Source organism: Pristiophorus japonicus, chromosome 13, assembly GCF_044704955.1.
Source record: "Pristiophorus japonicus isolate sPriJap1 chromosome 13, sPriJap1.hap1, whole genome shotgun sequence".
Taxonomy (NCBI): Eukaryota; Metazoa; Chordata; class Chondrichthyes; family Pristiophoridae; genus Pristiophorus; species Pristiophorus japonicus.
This window is the reverse complement of record NC_091989.1, coordinates 71,192,715-71,206,958: the sequence shown is the minus strand read 5'-3', so window position 1 is coordinate 71,206,958 and position 14,244 is coordinate 71,192,715. Positions and strand designations below refer to the sequence as shown.

Here is a 14,244-nt window from a genome sequence, read left to right as displayed (position 1 = left end):
TACGGAATTACAAAAACCGGAATTGTACAGATATCAGACATTTTGCACATCGCTGGCGGAGTCGTCTGGAATCGGAATTATTGTCCAAAAAACTGACATTTTTGAGGAGGCTAAGATGGCGACATCGGGCAGCGAGGGACGAGGAAACTGGTAAAAAGCACGGTGCTGGGGGGGCCGTGGGCGGCGGGAATTGGTGGGCGGCGAGGAAGCGGAGGATCGGCAAGCGGAGTACCTGCTTGAATCGGTGAGCGGCGAGGTCCGAAATCCGGCAAACCCCAAAATCCGGCACGGATTCACTTGAGGATTTCGGATTTCAGACAAGAAAATCAATACTCTGAAATCCGGAATCCTCGACCAAATCCATGCCGGATTTCGGGTTTTGCCGGATTTCAAACCTAGCCGCTCAAAACCCGGCACAGATTCGGTCGCGGATTCCGGATTTCAGATGATTGATTTTCTTGTCTGAAATCTGGAAAAACCCAAAAACCAGCATGGACTCAGTCCCGAGGATTCCGGATTTCGGACGTTGTACCTGTATTACACTACTGTACCACTGTAGAAGATCTAAAATATTCCACTACTTTCATATAACCGTGTCATATTGCTTGTTGCCGTGAGATTGTCCACATGTTGTAGATTGACCATTATCTCATCGTTATTAGATTGGAACATGTCCGACCAAAGAAGATAAGGAAGCATTTGCAATCGTCTCTGTGCCTCTTTCAGAAGTCCGAGATTTAGATTTTGCCAATGATGCAAGTAAAGTGTTGGTAGCAACGGTGCAAAGGTTACAAGATGGCACCATCACTCAGAACGAAAGGAGGTCAGTGAATGCACATTGAAAATCCGTGCTATTCATAGAATTACATAGAATTTAAATAGAAACAGGCCATTTAACCCAACTGGTCCGTGCCAGTGTTTATGCTCCTCAGAAGCTGCCTCCCACCTTACTTCATCTCACCCTGTCAACATATCCTTCTACTCCTATTTATATACCTATAGAAACATTTACAAACTTTTTATGGCTCTTGTTAATTTACTATTGTATTCTTTTTACTATTTCCTTATCAATTTCTTGGTCCTCCTTTGCTGAGTTCTAAAATCCTCCCAATCCTCAGCTTTACTGCTCTCTTTGGCAACATTATAAGCCTCTTCCTTTGATCTAATACTGTCTTTAACTTCTCTTGTTAGCCACGGTTGGACCACTTTTCCTGTAGGATTTTTGTGCATTAAAGGAATGTATATTTGTTGTAAATTATGTATTAATTATTTAAATGCTCGCCATTGCTTATCCCCTGTCACACCTTTTAATGTAGTTTCCCAATCTACCTTAGCCAACTCGCCCTCATACCTATGTTGTTTGCTTTGTTTAGATTTAAGACCCTAGTTTCGGATTTAACTAAATCATTTTCAAACTCTATATATTATGGTCACTCTTCCCTAAGGGCCCCTTTGTTACATGGTTAGCAAAGCCTCCTTGATAAAGGGCATCATCCCCACCAACACCTGGGAGTCCCTGGGCAAAGACCACCCCAAGTGGAGGAAGAGCATTCAGGAGGGCGCTGAGCACCTTGAGTCTCGTCGCCAAGCGCAGGAGCGGAAGAAACGTGCGGCAAACCAGAACCCCCGCCCACCCTTTCCTTCAACGACTGTCTGTCCCACCTGTGACAGAGACTGTAATTCCCGTATTGGACTGTTCAGTCACCTGAGAACTCACTTTTAGAGCGGAAGCAAGTCTTCCTCAATTTCGAGAGACTGCCTATGATTGATTAACTTTCTCAATGTTCAATACTAGATCTAAAATAGCCTGTTTCTTAGTTGGTTCCTCAACATACTGATCTAGAAAACTATCTTGTATAGTGTAATCCGGTAATTTCATAGTCACCATGACTAGTACTAGCTTTTTATTCCAGATTTTTTTAAATAACAGAATTGTAAATTCCCCAGCTGCCGTGGTGGAATCATGTCACTGGATCATTAGTTCAGGCCTCTGGATTACTAGTCCAGTAACATAACCACATTGCTACTGTAGCCCCTAAGGGTAATAGAAAAAGGGTTACATAACTCATAAATATAAGCCAACAATAACTGCAAACTAGAGAAACACGTGCATTTATCGAGTACCTTAGCACATCTCTCACATTTATCTCAAAGTGCTTCCCGTACGATGAATGACTTTGAAGTGCAGTGAGCGTTATTGTGCAGATATTTTGCGCATAGCAAACACCCACAAACAGCACCAAAATGAATGGCCATGAGATGGCTGCCTCCTCAAGCTATAACTTGTGCCTCTGACTGACTGATCAATTACCCGTCACAGGGACCGATCTGTAATCTGCGGGAAATTGCTTGTTAACAAGTGACCAAAAGATGGAAGAAAACAAGGTAACTTGAAATTGAGAAGTGGTCCGTTAATTTATTGACAGGTTTGTGACGAAACTGTTGGAGGACTTGGTTTTCTTTGTTGCTGATGTCCCCAGCAATGGCCAAGAAGTCTTGGATGTAGTTATCACAAAACCAAATCGGGAGAGACAGAAGTTAATGAGAGAGCAAAATATCTTGAAGCAGGTAAGACCACTTCACTGCTTTTCGAAAAGCTCTGATTTTATCTTTCTCACACAAATAGTTACACAAGACATAATCCAAAGAGACAGTCTGCTTCATGCAAGGTATGTAAAATATTGCTAACCCATAATGAGTATGGTACCACATGCGGGGAGTATACTTTATTCAGCTCACTCTCTGTAATAGTGCTGGGTGATCTATCCAGCCACTGTAGGTGCAGAGAATGGAAGGGACCATTCAGTTCCCTGCAAACATGTCGGCCTAGATTGTAGGTCCGAACAGCCTTCTGTCTCTAGAGTGCAAATCTTAAACTGAAGGCTTTCACCTGAATGATACCGGGGATTAAAGGGTTAAATCACGAGGACACGTTGCATAAGCTTGGCTTGTACTCCCTCGAGTTTAGAGGGTTAAAGGGCGATCTAATCGAGGTGTTTCAGGTGATAAAGGGATTTGATAGGGTAGGTACGGAAAACCCATTTCCTCTAGTGGGGTCACCCAGAACAAGAGGGAATAATCTTAACCTTACAGCTAGGGCATTCGGGAGTGAAATCAGAAAACACTTCTTCACACACAGAGTACTGGAAATCTGGAACTCTCTCCCCAAAAGGCTGTGGATTCTGGGTCAGTTAAAATGTTCAAGATTCAGATGGATGGATTTTTGTTGGGTAAGGGTATCCAGGGATATAGAGAAAAAGATAGAGTTTATATACAGATCAGCTGTGATCTAATTCATGGCGGAACAGGCCTGAGGGACTGACTGACTTCTTCCTGTTCCTATATTCTTATCACCATGGGATTGTGAAATTTAACATTAAGGGAAGCAGAAATGGATTAAAATGAAGTTTTGGAGTGTCTGGAGTTCAGTTTACAGTTTCAAAGGCTAGAAGAAAGAAACTGCACAGGTGATTGAGATTCCTGTCGGTATCTTTTTATCTTTGGCTGATGTGTCGTTTTTTTGTCAACTTTCATGGCAGATCTTTGGAATTTTGAAGGCCCCTTTCATGGACAAAGGAGAAGGGCCAATGCTAAGACTGGAAGACTTGGGAGATCAGAGATACGCTCCCTATCGATACATATTGCGGCTCTGTTACCGGGTTCTTAGACACTCACAACAGGACTATCGGAAAAATCAGGTTAGTCTTGTCCATCGCTAGCAGCAGTAGGAATGGTCCATTGTGTAAAGCAGTCCCTGGCCCTGAAATCGCGGCCGGAGGCTTCCCGCGGCCGGATTTCTCCGACCACAAAAATATTTAAGGAAGTACCTGGTGGTCCCGGAGGAACGGACACTTGCGGTACGAGGCTTCCATGCGCAGCCCAGCGTCAGGGCCCATGTGTTCCAGGAGCGTGTGTGCAGCCTGGGATCACATGGGCCGGACCAACCAATGACGATGGCGGATCCCCATTCACAGTAATGGTGAGTTCCGTTTGTACAGAGATCACCATTTCTGTGAATGGGGATACCCCCAAAAACACACACACATTTAAAATATATAAGAAAAACACTTTGCATATTTAAAATTAATTGAAATTGACTTTAATTAAATGTTTTAGACAAAAATGTATTTCTTTGAAAGTTTTTTTAATATGTTTTAATAGGGGTAAAAAATAAACTTGCCTTAATGGACAGGGATTTTAAAATATAAATTATTGATAAAATTTTATTTTTCTATCTTTTAAAACTCTTACGCTGGTAAAAGCAGGCCAGGCATAAGAGTTTTAAGGAAATTCGTTGAGCAAATTGCCCAAATTTCCGCCCTTTTCCCGGGAATGTGTGCGATCTGTCATGAAGGAAATTTTGACCGATCGCAAGTTCTGAGTTTAGGTGCATGTGCAGTGCACGCCTAAACCCGACACTTGTGGGATGTCTACGGACGTGCGTGCACATCGTACACATCTGGACGGGCTGCGATTTCAGGCTCGATATTTTCAACACATTTTAAACAGATTCTTTTAATTTACCTCGGCGGCGGGGAAAGTTTCCTGGCGCAAGATTCAAGGTCGGCATTTCAAAATGGATACAAATTTATTTTGTAGGATTGTTCACAGCGCGGAAGGAGGCCGTTTGGCCCATCCGTGCCTGTGCCAGCTCGCCGAAAGAGGCCCTTTCCCCCCATCCTTTTATATATTTTTATTTCAGGAATACATTGCTAAGATGTTTGGCATTATGCAGTCCCAAATCGGATATGACGTGCTGGCAGAAGATACAATTACAGCCTTGTTACACAACAATCGGAAACTGCTGGAGAAACACATCACAGCAAAGGAAATCGAAACCTTCGTCAACTTGCTGCGGAGGAACAGGGAGCCCAGGTGGGGATAGCCTGCATCGTTTGATCTTTTCCTTTTCCAATGTTGTTCTTCGGTCTGCCGAAGTTTGTTTGGGAAAACTCTCATTTGGATTGGTGTACCGTGAGTTTTAATATATAGAAAATCATAGAAGTTACCGCACAGAAGGAGGCCATTTCGGCCCTTCGTGTCCGTGCCGGCCGACAAAGAACTATCCAGCCCAATCCCACTTTCCAGTTCTTGCTCCGTTGCCCTGTAGGTTACGGCACTTCAAGTGCACATCCAAGTACTTTTTAAATGTGGCGAGGGTTTCTGCCTCTACCACCCTTTCAGGCCGTGAGTTCCAGACCCCCACCACCCTCTGGGTGAAAAAAAACTCTCCTCTAATCTTTCCACCAATTACTTTAAATCTATGCCCCCTAGTTATTGACCCCTCTGTGCTAGGGGAAATAGGTGCTTGCTATCCACTCTATTTAAGCCCCTCATAATTTTATACACCTCAATAAGGTCTCCCCTCAGCCTCCTCTGTTGCACAGAAAACAAACCCAGCCTATCCAATCTTTCCTCATAGCTAAAGTTCTCCAGTCCAAGCAACATCCTCTTAAATTTCCTCTGTACCCTCTCAAGTGCAATCACATCTTTCCTGTAATGTGGTGACCAGAACTGCACGCAGTACTCTAGCTGTGGCCTAACTAGTGTTTTATACAGTTCAAGCATAAACTCCCTGCTCTTGTATTCTATGCCTCAACTAATAAAGTATTTCATATGCCTTCTTAATCACCTTATCTATCTGTTTTGCTACCTTCAGGGATCTGTGGACATGCACTCCAAAGTCCCTCTGTTCCTCTACACTTCAGTATGCTTCCATGTATTGTGTATTCCCTTGCCTTGTTGGCCCTTCCCAAATGCATTACCTCACACTTATCCAGATTAAATTCCATTTTCCACTTTTCTGCCCACCTGACCAGTCCATCAATATGTTCTTACAGTCTACAGCTTTCTTCCTCTCTAGCAACCACACGGCCAATTTTTATATCATCTGTAGACTTCTTAATCATGCCCCCTACATTGAACTTGAAATCATGAAAAGCAAGGGGCCTAGTACAGAATCCCACTGGAAACAGCCTTCCGGTCACAAAAACACCCATCGACCATTACCCTTTGCTTCCTGCCACTGAGCCAATTTTGGATCCAACTTGCCACTTTCCCTTGGATCCCATGGGTTTTTACATTTTTGACCATGTGAGACCTTGTCAAAAGCCTTTCTAAAATCCATGTAGACTACATCAAACACACTACCCTCATCGGACCCTCCTTGTTACCTCCTTAAAAAATTCAATCATGTTAGTCAGACATGACCTTCCCTTAACAAATCCATGCTGACTGTCCTTGATTAATCCGTGTCTTTCTAAATGACGATTAATACTGTCCCTCAGAATATGTTCAAAAATTTGCCCACCACCGAGGTTAGGCTGACTGGCCTATAAATTACTCGATCAATCCCTTTCTCCTTTTTTAAACAAAGGTACAACATTAGCAGTCCTCCAGTCCTCTGGCAGCACACCTGTAGCCAGAGAGGATTAGAAAATGATGGTCAGAGCCTGCTATTTCCTCCCTTGCTTCTCTTAACAGCCTGGGATACATTTCATCGGGCCTGGGGATTTATCTACTTTCAAAGCTGCTAAACCCCTTAATACGTCCTCTCTCACTATGTTTATCTCATCTAATATTTCACACTCCTCCTTAACTACAATGTCTGCATCGTCCCCCTCTTTTGTGAAGACAGACGCAAAGTATTCATTAAGAACCATACCCATGTCTTCCACCTCCACACACAGGCTACCTTTTTGGTTTCTAATCGGCTCAAATCTTTCTTTAGTAATCCTCTTGCTCTTTATGTATTGAGAAAACATCTTTGGGTTTTCCTTGACTCTACATGCCAATATTTTTTCACTTGCTTTCTTAATTTTCTTTTTAATGCACTTTCTAGGCTTTCTCCAGTATTGAGCCCTCGGTATCTGACACAAGCTTCCCTTTTTTGCCTTATCCTATCCTGTATGCCCCTTGACATCCAGAGGGCTCTAGATTTGGGAGTCCCATCCTTTTGCTTTGTGGGAACATATTTGCTCTGAACCCTCACTATCTCCTCCTTGAACACACTGTAATCTAAACCGATACTTGCATGTCATAGTACTTATAGTATCATAGTATTTATCTGTTAGTCAAGAAATCAGTTTATAAAGCCTATATTTAAATCCGCATTGAGCTAATAATATAAGGAAGCCCAACAAGCATTCAGAGGTCAATAGTTGAGGTCACATTTGCTGGCTTCAAGTGAGGAGCTCTGTCAGATCATGAAATAGAGCCTCATGTCGAAGCAAGATTGTCCTTTGGAGGAGACGCGAGGGTGGTTGAAGGGAGAAGAGGATCAGGAGAGAGACGGTTTGATTTCTCCTGGGTGATACCACTACCTGATTCTAGAATCACTTTGAAGCTAGACATTGAGAGGTTTGTGACTTGGACTACCCTACGGTCCACCCAGAGGAGATGGTGGATATCTCGCCTGCCAGGGCACGAGGTGGCAAAGAAAACCAATTCCACAAGGAATGAGGGAAAGGCAGCTCCATGGGAAAATTGCAGTCTTCAAAGTACTAGACTCCAACTATAAATGTACTGCTGACTGCCCTCTTGTCCCAATGGCCCAGAATTTGTTGGCGAGAGCAGGTCGTGCTGGGTGCCGTGAGTCGGATTTTTTCCTCGCTTTCAGCTCCAATTATTTTTTTGCGCTGCAAATTGCTGGAAATGCGAATTAATAACTGCGCTAAGGGGCAACGGGGCATCCGGGTCCTTGGTGAACAACCACACCAAAGGTCTCTCCTTCAGCAATGAGAATTAAGGAGAGAGACAGAGGAACGACCGAGAAGGAAATTGGGGCATTAGACTCAAATTAATAACAGAAAGAGAAAAAGAGAGATTGGATTCAGAGAAAGAGAAAAAGATAGACAGAAAGGAAAAGTAAGAAATTGAAACAATTTTCCACCTGCGAATCTCTTCCTCGCCAGAAATTGTGGGATTTTTTACACGCTAGTAACTCCATGCGCCTTTAACTCACCCTTTCTCTCTCTCTCTCTCTCTCTCTCTCTCTCTCTCTCTCTCTTCTCCTCTTTCTTTCTTTTTTTTCTTTCTTTTTTTTCTTTCTTTTTTTTCTTTCTTTCTTTCTTTCTTTCTTTCTTTCTTTCTTTCTTTCTTTCTTTCTTTCTTTCTTTTTCCTCTTTCTTTCTCCTCTTTCTCTCTTTCTCCTCTTTCTCTCTCTCTCCTCTTTCTCTCTCTCTCCTCTTTCTCTCCTTTCAATTTTCTCTCTTTCTCTCTTTCTTTTTCTTTCTCTTTCTTTCTCGCACTCTCTCTTTCTCGCTCTTTCTCTCTCTCGCTCTTTTTCTCTTTTTTTCTCTTTCTCTCTCTCTCTCTCTCTCTCTCTCTCTCCATTCTTTCTCTCTCCTTTTTCTCTTTCTCTCTCTCTCTCTTTCTCTTATTTTGGCCCAATGTTTTCAAGGTGTGCCATGGGACAGTGAAGGGGTTAATGCTAAAATATTTAATCGTTTGATTTTCTTGCAGGTTTTTGGATTACTTATCAGACCTTTGCGTGTCCAACAACATTGCCATCCCGGTCACTCAGGAACTCATCTGCAAGTTTATGTTAAATGCTTTCAACGCTGATATTCTCGTTCAAACTAAGTAAGCAGTAAAGTCCTTTCTAGGATTGTAGATTGTACAACTAAACACTTTAAGATCAGCTGTGCTGGCACTATACCAAATCATTAATAACCATTTACAAATTAAGGGCTTCCCAACAACCGCTATTTTCTACATCCTTCTATCCGGGAGGTAGATGCATCAGTTTAATTTATTACAAAATGAAATTATAGCTGGCTGTTCCTATGTAGTGAGGGCTGATACAAAGTCTCTATCAAGCAATGTGTCACCTGTCTCTGGGGTTATCAATACATTCTTACACTGGTGAATAGTGAATTTATCCACATTCGTTCTAAAATGTATAGAAATATCCAGAATTATGAATCTTCAAGATTGTCTTAACTTCAATTAAAATTGATCAGTTGTTATCAAAATGATGATGAAAGAAAGATTTGCATTTATATAGCGTCTTTCACGACCACCGAACGTCTCAAAGCGCTTTACAGCCAATGAAGTACTTTTGGAGTGTAGTCACTGTTGTAATGTGGAAAACGCGGCAGCCAATTTGTGCACAGCAAGCTCCCACAAACAGCAATGTGACAATAATCAGATAATCTGTTTGTTATGTTGATTGAGGGATAAATATTGGCCCCAGAACACCAGGGCTACCTCCCCTGCTCTTCTTTGAAATAGTGCCATGGGATCTTTTACGTCCACCTGAGAGAGCAGATGGGGCTTCGGTTTAATGTCTCATCCAAAAAACATCACCTTCAACAGTGAAGCACTCCCTCAGCACTGCACTGGAGTGTCAGCTTAGATTTATGTGCTCAAGTCCCTGGAGTGGGAGGTGAACCCACAACCGAGGCGAGAGTGCTACCCACTGAGCCACAGCTGACACACTGCACCAATGGAGCTAAAACATGAGGAAAATACTGAGAAGGCTGGAAATCTGAAACAAAAACAGAAAGTGCTGGAAACACTCAAGCTGACGAAGGGTCATTGACCTGAAACGTTAACTCTCTCTCTCTCTCCACCGATGCTGCTTGACCTGCTGAGTGTTTCCAGCACTTTCTGATTTCATTTCACAGTGGAGCAATTTTGACAGGGCTTTTCGGCCTTGCTTGTGGGAACACACGAGAATGATGGGATAAAGTAATGGGAGATGCTGTTCAGTTTTTAAGGCTGTACATTGTTCTGTTGTAAAGTCTGTTTTTTTGGGGGGTGGTGGAGAGTGAAATGGTGGCTCTGAAATATTTCATAATTTAACAAAGAAAGCGGGTCCAACTGGTTTGTTTCTGTTTGCACACTGGCGAAGGTACATAAAAAGGTGCAGTGCGTTTCTGGCTGTTAGATCCAGTCCTTTGTAACCCCAGTCGTATTATCGTTGTGAGTCTCGCCTTTATAATTTAAATGTTGTCCTTTGTAAAGGCTCTTATCAAATCGTGGGGACTTCAATATCGAGAGTTCATTGCTCGAAGATGATGTTGATGACGATGAGGTTTGGTTATACTGGATCGATGGAGACAAGGAACCTCATGGCAAGTCGATCCGCCATCTTGCTCAGGAGGCAAAGGAGGGAAATAAAGATGATAAGGATATTTTAACATACTACAGGTAATTTGTCTCTAATAATCAATAAGGCAAGGTTTTTGAAAGAAAAGTTGTTTTTTGGATGTGGGTGACATCAACTCCGTTCCCCAGCCACTGACTCCATTCCTCTCCCCATCTCCTGTCTGAGGTTGAACCAGACTGTTCGCAACCTTGGTGTCATATTTGACCCTGAAATTAGCTTTCGACCACACATCCGCAGCATAACTAAGACTGGCCTATTTCCACCTCCGTAACATCGCCCGTTTCTGCCCTTGCCTCAGTTCATCGGCTGCTGAAGCCTCCCCCGTGCCTTTGTTAACTCTAGACTTGACTATTCCAATGCACTCCTGGCTGGCCTCCCACATTCTACCCTACGTAAACTAGAGGTGATCCAAAACTCGTCTGCCCGTGTCCTAACTCGCACCAAGTCCCGCTCACCCATCACCCCTTACCTACATCAGCTTCCAGTTAAGCAACGCCTCGATTTCAAAATTCTCATCCTTGTTTTCAAATCCCTCCATGGCCTCGCCCCTCCCTATCTCTGTAATCTCCTCTAGCCCCACAACCCCCCCCCCCTCCCCCGAGATATCGGCACTCCTCTAATTCTGCCCTCTTGAGCATCTCTGATTATAATCGCTCAACCATTGGTGGCCATGCCTTCTGTTGCCTGGGCCCTAAGCTCTGGAACTCTCTCCCTAAACCTCTCTGCCTCTCTACCTCTCTTTCCTCCTTCAAGACGCTCCTTAAAACCTACCTCTCTGACCAAACGTTTGGTCACCTGTGCTAATTTCTACTTATGTGGCTTGGTGTCAAATTTTTATCTCATAATACTCCTGTGAAGCCCTTTGGGATGTTTCACTATGTTAAAGGCACTATATAAATACAAGTTGGTGTTGTTGACACTGCACAGGCAGTATTTATTGCCCATCCTTAGTTACCCTAAGGGCATTAAGAGTCAACCACAACAACTATTTGCATTTATATAGCGCCTTTAACATAGTAAAACATTTCAAGGCACTTCACAAGAGCGTGAACAGAAAAACAGTGACACTGAACCACGTAAGAAACATTAGGACAGATGAGGAAGTAGGCTTTAAGGAGCATCTTAAAGGAGAAGAGCGAGGTGGAAAGGTTTAGGGAGGGAATTCCAGAGATCGCGGAGGGTTGTGGGGCTGAAGGAGATTACAGAGATAGGGAGGGGGCGAGGCCCTGGAGAGGTTTGCAAACAAAGATGAGAATTTTAAAGTTGAGGCATTGCTGGACCGGGAGCCAATGTAGGTCAGCAAGCACAGGGGTGATGGGTGAGCAGGACTTGGTGCGAGTTAGGACGCGGGCAACAGAGGTTTGGATCAGCTCAAGTTTCTGGAGGGGGAGGGGGAGATTTGACAGTGACTTTAATCATCATCGCTTCCCTGCATTCACTCTCGCCTCTCCCTCCTACAGGTACCAGCTGAACCTTTTTGCGAGAATGTGCCTCGATCGGCAGTATCTGGCCATCGACCAGATCTCAACACAGCTCAGAGTGGACCTCATCCTTCGCTGTATGTCGGACGAGAACCTGCCTTATGATCTGCGGGCTTCCTTCTGCCGGCTGATGCTGCACATGCACGTGGACCGAGACCCGCAGGAGTCAGTCACCCCGGTGAAATACGCCCGGCTGTGGACGGAGATCCCCACCAAGATCACCATTCACGAGTATGTCTCATACGTTGATATTTTAAAAGGGCTGGATTTTCGGCTTTGCAGATTTCGGGGCGGTAATGGCGACGGGGCGGTAAAGTTTGCGCCCGGGACCAGTTTGCGCCTCAGTCAGCAAAATTGGGCAGCGGGCCCGGAGTGTGGGGCGCAGCGCTAAGGGAGGCGTTGTACACCTCTCGCGGGGCGTTAGCATGGGAAACTCCCGAGCTAAAGAGCTGGGCGGGGAGCGCTCCGAGAGACGTCTGGTGGGGGAAAGATAAACCTGAAAAAAACTCCACAAAAACATTCCCAAAACAAAGCCCACGCCACCACAACTTAAATCGTAAAAAAAATTGAAAGAAAAACCAATCAGACTTACCGTAGGAGCCCATTACTTTCCTCACTGAGGCCACTGCAGCTTGGAGCGCCCGATTTCCAAGACGTTCACTGCGAGGCGCGCTGCGGGGCGTACGGGTCGGGCAGGAGTCACAAAGCGCACAGGCGTCGTAACCGGGGCGTTACACACCGGGCGCAGCTCTTCCGGGTGGTGCTGCTCTGCGCTGCCGCGAAACTGGACCCGAAAACTCCCGCGGGGCGCTGGAGGCTGACCGCCCGGCCAGAATACCTCACCGCTGCCATTGCCACCGCTCCGGGTCGAAAAACCGAGCGCAGAGGACCGGAAAATCCACCCCTATATCTTCATTTAACTTCAAGCATTTTTAACACGCACATCAAAATCATGAAGCAATTAGATCTGCATCTCTCAATTCAAAGGCATGGCATTACATATCGAATACTCTGTTAAAATCCTACAGTACAACAATTTTTTTTTAAAAAGAAAGAATTTGCAATCATATAGCGCCTTTCACAACCTCAGGAAAGAAAGAAAGAAGAGCAGAAAGAAAGAATGGTAAAAAAGAACGAACTTTCATTTCTACCACGCATTTCAACGTCCCAAAGCGTTTTACAGCCAGAGCAGTAGTTTTGGAGTGTAGTCGTAGACAGTCAATTGCACACAGCAAGTTCTCACAAACAGCACTGTGGTAACCACTAGATAATCTGTTTTAGAGATGTTAGTTCATTGTCAGGACATGCAAATAACTTTGTATAAATTGTGCTTCTAATTTTTGTTTAAATTTGATTATTCCCAGGAACTATCACAGTATACTCATACCGCTGAATCACATCCAAGACTTGCTTTCAAAGCAGTGTGTAGACACAAATGCTCTTAAGTTATGCGGAGGAAAGTTTCCAATATACTGCAAGTTCTTACAGGGTTTGATGGGGTAGATGTGTAGAAACTGTCTCCACTTGTGTGTGAATCCAGAACAAGGCGACTTAAATCCAAGATGGTCCCTAACAAATCAAATAAAAAATTTCTGAGGAATTTCTTTTCACGGGGAATGGTGAGAATATGGAACTTGCTGCACATGGAGTGGTTTAAACAGAGAGCATTTACACAATTTAGGGGAGGCTTGATGCATACTGGAGGGAGAAGGGAATAGAGGGATACAGGGGCAGATATAATTCGAGTGGGAGGAGGCTCGTGTGGAGTATAAACGCTGGCACAGAGCAGTTGGGCCGAATGGCCTGTTTCTGTGCTGTTGATTCCATGTCATTCTAGGTAATCTCACTTGTACATCAGAAATATTGTGCACTTTTTCAATGTATATTTACAAAAGGGTATTGTTAATTGTTTAATTCCATGTTTATTAATTGTAGGAAAGAAAGAGGGGGAGAAATTCGGCTGATTTGCGCCTCCCGTTAGCGCCTGCAGGGGGCAGTATTGGGGCGCTAAGGGGTTACCGACTGGGCGCGGCAAATTCACCAACGCCCGCGATCTTCCCCGGCGGTTTTGCGCTGGCGCTAACACTTACCGCCTCGTTCTCTTGTGCCCCGAGGATCGTGACGTCATCCGGTACGCAGCGCCCTGTTACCGCCCCAGATGCAATATTCGCTCCCGCTCCCCCTGCAGCATCGCCGGGTGTCAACAATGACAGCTGCAGGAGGCGTTGTCACCTCGGTTGGCCGCTTGGGGAGCGATATTTAAAGGCCGTGGTGCTCAGCTAGGGCAAAATGTATTCCTCGCACCAGTGTGGTGTTTTTTGCTTTTTTTGGACCCCGGGATTAGTCAGCCCTGCACTCTCTGTGCTGGGGGCTGTTATTCACATAGTGCAAGTCCCATGGCCCCACAGAGATTGGATGAAGATTGAATCGCACCAACATTGGCCTTTAACCTTTAAGCGAGGGAATGGGCCTCCAAAGACATTATTCAGCGTTCTGGTACTACCGCCCACTTCAGCGCTCGAAGGGAAGTGATGGTGCTTGTTTTAGCTCCACTTCCTTCTTGGAGCACTAAAACAGAGATCCTGGGAGCTATTTTTGCGCTCCCTGAAAAGTTATCGCCCCAAACGGGGCGCTACGCAATTTCTCGCC

General features: G+C 44.5%; 1 protein-coding gene across 3 annotated transcripts in view; it reads left to right on the top strand.

Moving 5' to 3' along the window:
• The window catches only part of itpr2 (inositol 1,4,5-trisphosphate receptor, type 2), a 404,634-nt gene that overhangs the window by 207,306 nt on the left and 183,084 nt on the right, over positions 1–14,244 (top strand). For all 3 annotated transcript variants that reach the window (XM_070897635.1, XM_070897634.1, XM_070897633.1), the window contains 7 exons: positions 663–823; positions 2,427–2,568; positions 3,540–3,698; positions 4,703–4,875; positions 8,464–8,583; positions 9,970–10,155; positions 11,575–11,826. In XM_070897635.1, coding sequence (XP_070753736.1) covers positions 663–823; positions 2,427–2,568; positions 3,540–3,698; positions 4,703–4,875; positions 8,464–8,583; positions 9,970–10,155; positions 11,575–11,826 — 1,193 coding nt within the window. The remainder of the gene's footprint in view (positions 1–662; positions 824–2,426; positions 2,569–3,539; positions 3,699–4,702; positions 4,876–8,463; positions 8,584–9,969; positions 10,156–11,574; positions 11,827–14,244) is intronic.